The sequence below is a fragment of the Aedes aegypti genome, chromosome 3 (genome assembly GCF_002204515.2).
Source record: "Aedes aegypti strain LVP_AGWG chromosome 3, AaegL5.0 Primary Assembly, whole genome shotgun sequence".
NCBI classification, from domain to species: Eukaryota; Metazoa; Arthropoda; class Insecta; order Diptera; family Culicidae; genus Aedes; species Aedes aegypti.
In genome coordinates, this window is record NC_035109.1 from 209,913,649 (window position 1) to 209,927,992 (window position 14,344).

The following is a 14,344-nucleotide window of genomic DNA, read 5'->3' on the forward strand; positions in this document are numbered from 1 at the left end:
AAATACTATTTTTATTTTTTTTTTCGACTTTTGCAGTCAGCTATTTTTACTGTTAGGGGATAGGTATTCAATATCGGCAGATAGAGATATGTTTGCCAAATTAAGTGTAATTGTGGTAACATTGTGCTAAAAGATTATGTAGCCGGCGGGACTTGAACCCACAATTTCCATTCTGTACACGGACGCATTACCAATTATACTACAGCTACGCTACGGTAAACTGAAGTATTTGGCTAATGACCTTTGTAGCATCCCCAAGCCCCACAATCTTGCTAGTCCAATATACCACACTTATCCCTCACCATATCTCTATCTGCCGGCATTGAATACAGTCGGTGTGAGAAAACGCAACACTATTGTACCTACATCCCCATATGATCGCACGGGTTGTCGATTCGGCTGAGGAAAAGGTACGTGGTTGCTGCCGTACACACTGACCAACGACGGCTGTGATACATCCGTATCAAAGGGGTTTACTCTTCTCTTTTTTTTTTTTTCGACTTTTGCAGTCAGCTATTTTTACTGTTAGGGGAAAGGTATTCAATATCGGCAGATAGAGATATGTTTGCCAAATTAAGTGTAATTGTGGTAACATTGTGCTAAAAGATTATGTAGCCGGCGGGACTTGAACCCACAATTTCCATTCTGTACATGGACGCATTACCAATTATACTACAGCTACGCTACGGTAAACTGAAGTATTTGGCTAATGACCTTTGTAGCATCCCCATTCCTCAGCCGAATCGACAACCCGTGCGATCATATGGGGATGTAGGTACAATAGTGTTGCGTTTTCTCACACCGACTGTATTCAATGCCGGCAGATAGAGATATGGTGAGGGATAAGTGTGGTATATTGGACTAGCAAGATTGTGGGGCTTGGGGATGCTACAAAGGTCATTAGCCAAATACTTCAGTTTACCGTAGCGTAGCTGTAGTATAATTGGTAATGCGTCCGTGTACAGAATGGAAATTGTGGGTTCAAGTCCCGCCGGCTACATAATCTTTTAGCACAATGTTACCACAATTACACTTAATTTGGCAAACATATCTCTATCTGCCGATATTGAATACCTTTCCCCTAACAGTAAAAATAGCTGACTGCAAAAGTCGAAAAAAAAGTAAGAGGTTGTTTCCGAGATACAACCGCAAAGTTGACGTTGGATAACGTTAGCTTCATCTATTTCCTGGCTTGAGACCGGCACAAACTTATGAAAGATTTCTACTGATAAAAATCCAATCAATTTTCATATTAGGGAGTCGATGCCGGTTATGGACCCTTTGCGTATTATGGACCCCCTACAGAAAAACATAAAATTAACACTCAAAGCAACTTTATTCCTATGAAAATCCACCGGGGGAACTTCGATTACATTGTTAGTCAGCAGTTTCAGGTAAAATATTTGGTTTGAGACGCATAAATACAGATATTTGACCAGTTTTGTAAATGAAACCACACAAGAGGGTCCATAATACGCATTTCCAGGTGGGTCCATAATAGGCTCGTCGGCAGCGAGCCGGATTACATGGGAATCAAATGGAGGGTCCATAATACGCAACGTCAAATTTGTAAACAGATCGGACAACAGATTTTCAAATGCATATTTCGATGGAAAAATCGAATGATTTTGTATGTTTCATAGACGTACTATGAAGTAAAGACATTGAATTTGTTGTTAGACTCCACAAAACGTATATGCGTCTGAGATATCATTGCGGAAAAACGTCTAGAATGAATTTCAGCTACTAAGGGGTCCATTACTAGCATTGAAACCCTATTTGTTGCATGTCAATTCTGACCTATTGTGGACATTGTGTGTTAGCACAGTAAATCTGTGGTGTAAGTTTGGTTCGGTTAACACTTCAACACCGATAGAGTCGGTCTATGGAAGAATAAGCATGAGCGGTAACTCTTGCATCCCAAACAAATATTCCGGTCGAACGTTAGGTCCACGCATGATCCACTAAGATTGGTTGCTTTAGTAGTTTACGAATCCAGTTTGAGGTTGAGGTATTTCTCCATGAAGTCCGCGAGTTCCATGTTCTCCTCTTTGCTCAAATCGATGTTAAAGTTCCTTTTGATACTCGAAGAAGTTCCGCACCATAAAGAAATTTTTCTGCTTCGAAGTGGTATCCGGGGAAATGTAGAGACAAATCTGCGATTCCAGAGCTCGGCCGTCATGGTCCTGCAGGAAGCGAATGGCCTATCTGATCGGTTTGTTTAAGATTACCAACCTGTGCGCGATCCACGCCAAGCGTGTCAGCATCATACCGAAGGACATCCAACTGACTCGTCGTATCCGTGGAGAACGCGCTTCAATTGAATAACAGCACAATTTCGAACAAAACGGGTCATTCGATGTAAAAGAGTTACAACCAGAGACACTTCATCTATAACTATTAATTGATTAATTAATTTATTTATTTATCAATTATAATTTTGGTTGATTGGTTTTCTAGTTAGCTGTTGCTGATTAGTTTTAGCTCTTTGTTTGACAAATTGATACTCTGATCGCTCTAGCATGCATTTGCATGTAGGTAGCGACGACGACAACGGAATTATTCAAAGTAAGTAAAGTTTGTAAGGATGCTTAAAATATATCCCCGAGCCCGATTTCATCTTCTAAACTGCTACCAATTAGCTCATACGGTTGAAATAATTAAATTTCTGTTAGATATCAGGTTTTTCCTTAAGAAATTGCCTACATCTAGGCGTTTTTATCAATTCTTGAAATTAACTATTCATTATTTCTTTACATATTGCATTATTAAGCATTTTGCAAGCATATTCGAATTCAGGGAGCTCATATTCATTATGTAGAGTCGTTTCAAAAATTAACAATAATCGCATTGACAAGTGATCAATTTCACCCCGAAATGGGATTCTCCGATTTTCTATTTAAGGGATGATTTTTAGCACTAAAACCACATTTGTTATAAAATTTTGGCACATGAGCCAAAGAGGCTGACCGTCGTACTTGTATTCAGTTGTTTGGCATTTTCAACATGATTGAAAACAGACAAGAAAAACCATGAAAAATGATCAATTACGGCACACGTAAGCTCCAAAACGTCAAAACCCTATAACAGCAAGAAAAATGTGCTTTTCTGTTAAAAATAAGACATGCCTTGATATTTACCAATTTTTCAATATTTAGTCATGAAAATCAATAGTTTTCATCATTTGAGTAGATTCGTGGAAAGATTTGCAATCGATTGGTGCAAGAATCTTGAAAATTTATGCGGGCGTTAGTAAGTTATTAACAGTCAAAATCTAACCACTTTTCGTGACGCGAGCGATTTTTCGTTTTTCGAAATTGTACCCCAGTATGTTGCCGTAAGACGTTATCCAACGTCAAAAAAAAAAAAAAAAGAGAAGAGTAAACCCCTTTGATACGGATGTATCACAGCCGTCGTTGGTCAGTGTGTACGGCAGCAACCACGTACCTATTCCTCAGCCGAATCGACAACCCGTGCGATCATATGGGGATGTAGGTACAATAGTGTTGCGTTTTCTCACACCGACTGTATTCAATGCCGGCAGATAGAGATATGGTGAGGGATAAGTGTGGTATATTGGACTAGCAAGATTGTGGGGCTTGGGGATGCTACAAAGGTCATTAGCCAAATACTTCAGTTTACCGTAGCGTAGCTGTAGTATAATTGGTAATGCGTCCGTGTACAGAATGGAAATTGTGGGTTCAAGTCCCGCCGGCTACATAATCTTTTAGCACAATGTTACCACAATTACACTTAATTTGGCAAACATATCTCTATCTGCCGATATTGAATACCTTTCCCCTAACAATACTATTTTTATTATTTTATTTTATTATTATCTTACACCAACAGACGATTTGTGTCCCAATGGTGATTAAACTATCTTAAATTTAACAAAAGTCATGGTGCGCAACACAAAAATAAAATTAAATCGTTATTCGGGTATTGGCATATATTAAAGCTTTAGAAAACGTTAGACTTATGTTCGATGTCCGTGTGACATGGGAACATTTACAGAAACCTGTAGGAAATTTACAGAGCCACACTCAGAGCCGTCGGTACCAAAAATGGGGTCATGGAACAAAACATTGCCGCATGGATGCTAAATACATGATTTGCGGAGGTTCTTCTCACGCTAAGGACGTCTGTCCAGTGAAGGAAGATACCGATAAGTTCATATGCGCAAATTGCGGAGTATGAACATAAGTCAAATTTTAGGGTTGCCCTTCGTGTAGGCGAGTCTTCGAGGCTCGTGCCAGGCAGATGCACAGTAAAGTCCATTACGATAACGGTCGTTTCCGTAATTTCCTTGGTAGAGTATCGAACAATGCTCATTTTTCAGTTAACGATCGCTTGATCAAGAATCATATTCATCAGGATGATTATAAGCATGCTCATTCACAAACTAATTTTAATCCGTCGGGTAGCCGTTCGAATCTTTCAATTTCGAATGTATCTACCCACGGAAAATCCTTTGCCGATATCGTAGCAGGTAATTTGAACTCCTCCCCATTTCATACTATGAGTACTCATTCTAATTGTTTCAAATCAAATGAAAAAAAAAACCCTACCGCCACAGGTAACTCCTACTCCGTCTCTTCGTCTACCGAAAATTCTAACGAAAAACCATCAAATGTACCCACTTCAAGCGATATGTCTGCCTTTGATTTAATTTTCTAACTGAACAATTGAATCTAATGATTGATGCAATGTTCAAAGCCACACTATGACTAAAGCAATCCAAGTCGGTGTGAAATTTACTAATCAAATTTTATTGGATTACGTTTTTCTAATGGATCCAATAAATAATAATTTAAATATTTTAAATTGGAATGCTCGTTCCTTGAATGGTAAAGAGGACGAGCTGTTTAATTTTCTTATAGCTAATAACGTGCATATAGCAGTTATTACTGAAACTTATTTAAAACCTGCATCCAAACTAAAACTTATTTGAAACTTAAGTTTTTGAAATTTTAGGTGTTTTTGTTGAAACACAGCTTGATAAATATACTTTCATAGCAACAAATTAATTTGCTCCAAACTGACTTGCGAAAATTAACTCGCAATAAGCTTACATTTTTTGTATTTTTTAATGCAAAACATCCTTCATAGAATAATTTTCCATGTAATTCCAAAGGCAGAAATTTATTTGACGAGTGTTCTCCAGGATATTTCTCAATTCAATGGCTAGATAGCCCTACTTGTTTTTTTCCTCTTCTAGAAACCCTCCTACGATTGATTTGGTCCTACCCGACACTACTTAGCCACCTTTGTAGCCAACTGATTAGTCACGCTGATTTTGATTTTGATCATGCCCCTGTTACAATTCAAATATCCCATGAAGCTATTCTCAATCCTATCAGCTTCACTTTCAATTATTTTCAAGCCGTTTGGAATATATATGAAATATATATATCGATAGTCAGGGCTGCATTTACTGGGGCCGAGGGGGCCATGGCCCCCGGGCCCCCACATTTTAGGGGCCCCCACAAATCTCGACAAACATATTTGTAGTTGAACTTTCATGATTAGAATCAATTCAATAGTGTATACTTTTTGAAATCGCATCATATGATTTGAAGGTTGATTTTTTAAAATAAATATTCGGAATAATAGGCGAAATTGAGGCAAATCAACTGAAATAAGAAAATTTCAACAAAATATTGAAACATTCAGAATGGTATTTTGTTGCCTTCACGATAAGCAATTCAAAGACGATTTGGATAGCTCGAAGAGTGTCATCCTTTTGCTTAAATTTCTAACGATTTTTTTACTTCACTATCCAACTGTAACGAAAGCTTTCTTAACGAAGTTTAAGACTAGGTTTGAATGCAATTTATATTTGCAGATCAAGTAATAGGACTTAATCATTTGAATTTTTATTTTGAAAATGACACTATCGATAACGATGAAGAGCTGGTATTGTTCAAGTGCCTTGAACATAGGGACTTTAGAGACTTCTAGCTTGAAAAACAGGCCAAAAAGAGGCAAGACAGGAACCAAGAATAAACCGAAAATGGATCAAACAGGAATCAGAAGAACTAAACATTCCCTAATAGGAACCCGAAGATAAGAATTTGATTCTTCAACATAGAATCAGACCAGACATATAATTTTTTGTAGTTCCTTGTAAAATTCGTAATGCTGTATTTTTTTCAAGATTTTCTCTAGGAATTTGGTGAGAATTTTTTGTATTTTCCCAAATATTCAGAGACTATTCTGCAGATGTTCATTAAGTGATTATTTGCGTTGGAATCCCTCCAAGAATTTTGTTTCGGATATCTTTAGAATATATTTACAGAACTAACTTAAGAGACTCCATCAGAATTTTGTCCAAAGCTTCTTTAAGGTATTTCTGAGGATCTAATTCCTCCAGGATTTTCCGGTGATTCGTCTCTCGATTTCTTTATTACATCCTCCAAGATTTACTTAATTCATAGTGGATAATTTTAAGTTCCTTCCATTGATGCGAATAGCAAAACGAGTCTTACCACAAAAGTTCAACCAATTGGACGCAATGGCTTAACCTCCCCAACAAAAAAAAAGATTTACGTTTAGAACATCTTTAGAAAATCTTTATAAGATTTCCTAGAGTAACTGGAAAATTCGTTTGAAAGATAAGTGAAAACATCTGGAAAAGCCCAATTATACTTTTTGGAAAATAATCGGGATAATTACTGAAGAAAATATTGGACGTAGTATCGTTGGAGTGTTCAAGGATTTCCTAGAGGAAATCCTCGATCTATGGAAGAATTTAGTATTTTGCACCAGGATTCACTGCAATCACAATAAGAAAAAATACTTTAGACCATTTTGATTAAAATATAGACCTTAGAGACCATCCAACGAAAATATAGACTTTTAAAAGACTTACAATAAAATATAGCAAAAGTCTCTTGAAAAAGATCTGCTACCAGCCCTACGCCAATTTCTTCAACTCAAAATTGTGAAGTAAATCTGTATGTTCAACAACTTGAATATTAAAACCAATGAAAGGAAATCATAAAAAAAATTGTTGTTGACGAAGAAGTCCCATCAATATTGAATTTAACGTATAAAATCTACAAATATGTGTAGAATATTAGGGATTAACTAATGTTTTCAATTAAATTAATGGTTTACTTCTACAAGGGAACACTTTTTTGAACGTTATACAATAGTTTGACCTCAGATAATGAAAACCTTACAGAGAACTGTAAAAATATCTAGTCTTTTCTAAAGTATCAAAATGTTCTTCTGGGAAAAGGGCCCCCACAAGACAATGGTCCCCGGGCCCCCACGATTGTAAATCCGGCCCTGTCGATAGTCATATTGATGTTAACATTTCTTTGCAAATCCGTGATAATAGACGATGATCTTAAACTCTAGAACCATCTTAACAATGTGAGCAGAAGGCAATTTCAACGCACTCGTGATCCTGCTATAAAATTTCTAAGGCAGGATCTGCAATATGTAGTTTTAAAATGATTTTCTCAATTAAAAAAATGAAATTCAAATTTTTAAAAGCTTTAAGCTTTTTTAGAAATTATCTGAAATTTTGACCAAACCTCGAAGCCAATCCTGGCCTTAAAAGACGAAACAAATTACAGTTAACTCTCCCTTACTCGATATTCCGTATCTCGATATCGAGTTAGAGAGCCATAGTAAAAGTTGGTTTTCATGGCTTACTCGATGGTCCCTTAGATCGCAGTTGCACTGGTTTTGTGTTCTGTAACTCGATACCTCCCTAACTCGATGGTCCCTTCAATATCGAGTAAGGGAGAGATGACTGTATTACAAACTCATTGCAAAAAAGCTCAAAAACTTTCTATGCAGTTTGAAAGCGCGCATAATTTTAATTTAGGACCTACTAGTCCAATAGAAAATTAAGTTACTCAGAATTTCTAAAACATTCTCAATCAAGAGAACGTTTTTGAAAATTCATGGGAGACTGGTTTGGAAGAAGTGAGAACTATTATTCAAAAAATCCAATAAATTAGAACCCCTAACGATGATGGAATTTTCTATATACTCATCAAGAAACTTCCAGAAAGTAGCTTATCATTCTTAGTTTATATATTTAACAAATGTTTTCAGTTGGCATATTTTCCTGACAAATGGAATAATGCTAATTTTAAAACCAGACAAAAATCTTGCAGAAGCTTTTTGCTATCGTCCATTTTTTGAAATGGTCATTTTGAACAGAATGAAGGTCCACATTAACGAGAATTCATTTTTTGCCATTGAACAGTTCGGATTTTGACATGAACATTCGACCACTCCTCACCTTTTACTTGTAACAAATTTGATTCGTTCCAACAAATCTGAAGGCTATTCTCTTTCTCTTGCTCTTCTAGACATGAAAAAGCATTCGACAGTGATTATCATGAAGGCTTCATTGTAAAATTTAAAATGTTTAATATTCCAACATACATTGTTAGAAAATCCAATATTATCTGTCAAATCTTTCACTTCCGGTTAATTATCAGAACTCCAAGTCTGAAAGACTTTCTGTAAGAGCTGGTGTTCCTCAAGGCCGCATTTTCGGACCAATATTATTCAATATTTTCACATCTGACTTACCTGAGTTACCTCAGGGATGTCAAAAATCTTTGTTTGCGGATGACACAGGCCTCTCCGCCAAAGGACGAAGCCTGCGTGTCATCTGAAGTAGAGTTTGGATTTTTTTTTCTTCATGCTTGTAAAAAATATTGATTTTTCCTAATGCTTCCAAAACTCAACTAATAATATTCCCACATAAACCAGAAGCTCTTTATATTATTATTTATTATTTAACTATACATATTGCCACGATGAGAGGCGTTCCAATAAATTGGTCAGATGCAGTATCTAGACCTCATGCTAGATAAAAAGTTTATATTGTTCATAGCTATTTCACAACTATTTCACTAAATCATGATTACTAACCAAAATAATGTAGAATTTTTAGTTCAGAACAAACATATTTCCAATAAGATGACAAAACGAGGAAGTAAGGAGTAACGGGGATAGCTCATGACTATTTCCTAGCATCGCCTTGCGGCACAGCTAAATTGAAAACATTCCTACAATGCTTTAAATAATTAACAACCCTAGTGATAAGAGAGCTTGTGATTCCTCCTCTTCCGCGCGACGGTGGGTGTGAAAATATATCATCACTTCACCTGTACTGCTCTAGATTACGACGAGTGATGTCACATTGACCGACAACAGTGTGAATCACACGGAAAGGGGCTTCTCCACTTGCCAACACAAGCCACAAATATGCGATTGGGTTGGTTGGGCATCTACATTTCAGAAGATCGGACCAATCCACCTAGACTATCTCTTTGAATCACGTCGACTTTTGAGAAGAATGAGCTCCACACAAAATTCCGTATTTTATATGGACAAAAATCTACAAGAGAACTCTAGTGCAGGCATGCCCAAAGTACAACCCAAATAATCTAAACAGGAATCAGGAGATTAAAGTTTTTATAAGATTTTTTTTAATAAAACCAATAATTAAAATCGACACAAATTCTTAAAATAGAAACACATGAAACTTATTGCGATTCATATATTGTTTTTTTGCTAAACAATAATGCTTCTGGTAAAAGGGTTAGATTCTGATGAAATCTTGAGAAAAATTCTCACAGAATCTTCTGCAAGATTAACACAGAAGCGAACATCTGTTTTGAATCTCTCAAAACAAAATCACTTCCATTTGATCTCACCAAAAATTTTGATATATTTGCATTGAGAAAATTTGGCCCACAAACAATATTGTACCTGACAATGGCTACAACATTTCATGCTGCAATCATATACTTACTCAAGAATCTCCTCTACAGAATGAACTATTCCTAACCTTCTATTGCCAAAGAAACAATAGCCTTTCTTGTAAGGCACTAATGTGTAAGACACAGACCATAATGTGCTATTTTTAGACATTGCGTTATATATTGGGGTATACCCGTCGCCATTCACGACCAAACAATGCGCTCTTATCTTCAGATGTGACGTGATTAAATTTATACAATCTCAAATTTCAAAGCTGATTAGCGAAGAGTGAAATACCTGATGAAACATGTCCAAAACCAGAGAAATATTGAAAACGATTGGCGTAATTGGCGGTATGACGTGATGGAGATCCGAATGTAGGATTTTGAGATGAACTCTTTCGAGTTGACTAGAACTACCAACCTCGTTCGGAGGAAATGACTGTCGCGGTTGATATTTGTCGTCGGTATTCCATTATTGGGCCTTTTGCATGTATTTAGGAGACACGACGAAACGGTTAGTCTGGGGAACAACATTCAACCGCATCCATTGCATTACTTACCAGGTTCGTCCGCCGTGGCAGGATTCCGACTGGGGACCACCAGTTTGCAGTACCGCACGCACATGTCCCGGAAAAGATAGTGATGTTCGCGGGACATCTGGTAGAACTCCTCGAAGTCCAAATGGCCATCGTTGTTGGTGTCGGCGGTTTTCAAAAGATTCTTCACGAAGCCCTTCGGTAGATCCGGACATCTCCTATTGTTGATCATACGTTTGAGCTCCTGGATCGACAGCAAACCGGTCCGGTTTCGGTCATACTAAAAATTGAAAAATTATGAGACTTTTTTAGTTAGGGAAATATGATTGTAGACATGGGCTTCCAGAAATTTGGCCATCGTTCCATCCATGAATTATATCTACATTTTTTCCAAACATTTCTGGAACTCAGGGCCGCAAATTAAGATTTAAAATATTTTTTAATGAAGATTTACAAGCTTTTAGAAATCGACGAAGTGATACCGTAAACCGGGGAAAATTGATCAGCATTTTTTAATTTTCTGTTATACAGTCAACTCTCCATAACTTCATATTGAAGGAACCATCGAATTAGAGAGGTATTGAGTTAAAAAACACAAAACCAGTGCAATTGCGATCCAAGGGACCATCGCGGTAGCCTTTAAAACCAACTTTCACACTTAGAAGCATTAGGAGAAATCTTCCATTTTTGAAAATATGAAATTGAAAATAAAATCAACATGATTCAACAGATGATAACGCAGGCTTCGTCCTTTGGTGGAGAGGCTAAGGTCATCCGCAAACAAAGAATCTGACATTCTTGAGGTAACTCAGGTAAGTGAGATGTTAAAATATTGTATAATATTGGTCGCAAAATGCGGCCTTGAGGAACACCAGCTCTTACAGGAAATTTTTCAGTCCTTATAACAGATAACTTTGGATTATTCTAACAATGTATGATGGAAAAATAAAATATTTTAATTTTACAATCAAACCTTCATACCAAACACTGTCGAATGCTGTTTCTATATCTAGAAGAGCAAGAACAGTAGAATAGCCTTCAAATTTGTTGGAACGGATCAAATTTGACCATTGTTCAAAATGACCTTTTTCAAAAAGTTTAATGATGGAAGCAAGCAAGCTCATTGGACGATAGCTAGAAGCTTCTGCAGGATTTTTGTTCGGTTTTAAAGATGGTACAACCTTGGCATTTTTCCATTTGTCAGGAAAATATGCCAACTTAAAACATTTGTTAAATATATCAACCAATAATGGTAAGCTACTCTCTGGAAGTTTTTTTTGAGGAGGATGTAGAAAATTCCATCATTTTTTAAATAATAGTTCTCACTTCATCCAAATCAGCCTGCCAGAAATTTTCTGAAACGTTCTCTTGATTGAGAATATTTTCGAAGTCCTGAGTAACTTGATTTTCTATTGGACTAGTAAGTCCTAAATTGAAATAGTGCGCGCTTTCAAACTGTATAGCAAGTTTTTGAGCTTTTTCGTAATTAGTTAGAAATAATTTGTTTTCCTCTTTCAGGGTCGGAATTGGTATCTGAGTTTTTTTTTTTGGAATAGTTTCCAAAAGGGCTTAGAGCTAGGGTTCAATTGATAAATTTTATTTTCAAAATTTTTGATTCTTAATTTAGAGAACCGGTTTTGTGTTTTAATTTCTTTTTGCAGATCCTGCCATATAGTTTTCATAACAAGATCGCGAGTGCGTTGAAATTGGCTTCTCCTCACGTTTTTAAGACGGATTGAGATCATCGCCTATAATCACGGATTCGACTTTTATTTCATATTTTGGAATTGCAATGCCTCTTGCTTCAACAATGAAATTAGTTAAAGTTTCGAGAGAATGGTCAATTTCAATTTTTGTTTGTAAAGATATGTTAACATCAAGATTACTATCGATATATGTTTCATGTGTAAGAGTGTCCATTTCCCGGCCATTTTGCTCGTCCCGGGATTCGGGACAAAAATCTATGCTTGTCCCGGGAAATCCCGGGATCCCGGGATTTATCAAGTTTTCAATAAAACTAGCATTTCGGTTGAAATGTAAGTACAAATTTAACAATACAGTTTTTGTTTTCAATGAAATAAACAGATAATGTAACTTTTCAAAATAATATGTTAATTAGCAAATTACATTTCAGATAAGACTTTCTTATTCTGATGAAGTAACCTAACAAACATCAAAACTTGGCTTGACTAATTACGGGTTTGCTATGGATTTTTTCAAATATGTACTCTATAATACTTATGAATTGAAGTATGATAAAAACTTAGGTCTTAATTTTAAAGCAATTTGCTTCAAACATGTGAAACATCATAAAAACTTTAGAACATAAGAAACAATTAAAGATTATTGAAGGTATTGTAGATGCTAAAAGTAAATTATTGAAAATTATTGACTGAAGTTTACTGCCATGAATCGCAAGTCAGTCCCATTCGCATTTTAGTCAAAATTTAGTTGATATCAGTTCTTCTAATGATCTTCCAGCTGCACTAACTAGAAATCACTTTATGTTTAGTAAAATTAGGAAAAAACACCAAGTCGAATTGTACCATAATGAAAAGTAAACGCATTCAGTCCCACTGCAGACTTTCGCATCGCGTGACACAAAAATGAATTGTTATTTGGTCATCTTTATATTTTTCTTGGAAAGCTAACGGAGTGCAAAGCAAACTATGACAGTTTCATTGAGATCGAAACATGTTCCAATTTCCTGGATTTTTTTGAATATTTGTATGGAAAAAGATATTGAAAACTTCTCAGTCAATTTTCTCACTACCTACTCCTTACAGATAATACTTGCGGCAGTTTAGGTGTACTTTCAAATTTGTTATCTTACCATATGCTTATAAAACGGCTAATGTTGAAAAGAAAAGCATTAAGACATTGCAACTAGACAAATAAGAATATGTGTTTCTTACTTGGTGGATTGATATTTTCATGAAAATAATTACTCGTTTATTCTCTTTTTAATTATGCTTTTCTACTTTATCAAATAAGGTTGATAGTGAGAAAAAATGTCATAATCTTTTATTGAAATCAAGTGGTTTTCATCAAATTATACGTACATTTCTGGAATCCCGGGATTCCCGGGATGTCAGAAATAAAATCCCGGGAAACGGGAAATCCCGAAATTTGTCAAATCCCGGGATTTTTTGTCCCGGGATGTCCCGGGATGGACACTCTAATGTGTATTCCAGTCAACAAAAAAAAAAATGAAAGTGAGGCTGATAGGATTGGGTATCGCTTCTTGGGATATTTGAAATGTAACAGGGACATGATCAAAATCAACAAAGGTGACTCAAGTCGGTTAAGACCAAATCAATCTTAGAAGAGTTTCTAGAAGAAGAAAAACTAGTTGGGCTATATCAGAGTATTGAATTGAGCTATATCCTGAAGAGCACTCAATAATTTAAATTCTACCGTTGGATTTACTTTGCGAACTATTCCATGAGCGATGTTTGGCATTAAAGTCACCAATGACAACATATTTTGACTTATGGCGAGTCAGTTTTCAATTTTCGCAAGTCATTTTTAAGCAAATTAATTTGCTGCCCAGTGCATTGAAAGGGTAAAAAACAGATATGAAAATATATTTACCAAGCTGTGTTTCAACAGAAATACCAAAAGTTTTGAAAACTTTGGTTTCAAATGACGAAAAAAGTTGATGTTTTATTTGTCCCATCGATTCGGTCATTACGATAAACAAAAAAGTTTGGACCTGTTTTGAGTTTGGATCCAGGCTTTAAATTAAGATTCAGTAATAACTGCTATGTGTAAGTTATTAGCTGTTAAAAAATTAAACAGCTCGCCTTCTTTACCATTCAAAGAACGAGCATTCCAGTTTAAAATATTTAAATTATTATTTGGATCCATTAGAAAAACGTAATTTAATAACAATCAAATAATCAATCAAATGATTAGTAAATTTTACACAGCTTCGGTCATAGTGGTGGCTCAGAACATTGCATCAATCAATTGATTCAATTGTTCAGTTAGAAAAATAAAATCAGAGGGAAACATATCACTCGAATTGGGTACATTATCTGATGATTTTCCGTTATAATTTTC

At 35.8% G+C, this 14,344-nt stretch overlaps 1 protein-coding gene across 3 annotated transcripts in view; it reads right to left on the bottom strand.

Moving 5' to 3' along the window:
• The window catches only part of LOC5572255 (rhomboid-related protein 2), a 41,906-nt gene that overhangs the window by 12,076 nt on the left and 15,486 nt on the right, over nucleotides 1-14,344 (bottom strand). For 2 of the 3 annotated variants that reach the window (XM_021848453.1, XM_001653887.2), the window contains one exon: nucleotides 10,304-10,559. In XM_021848453.1, coding sequence (XP_021704145.1) covers nucleotides 10,304-10,559 — 256 coding nt within the window. Of the gene's footprint in view, nucleotides 1-10,164; nucleotides 10,225-10,303; nucleotides 10,560-14,344 lie in introns of all 3 variants that reach the window. The other variant, XM_021848452.1, reaches the window with a different exon arrangement.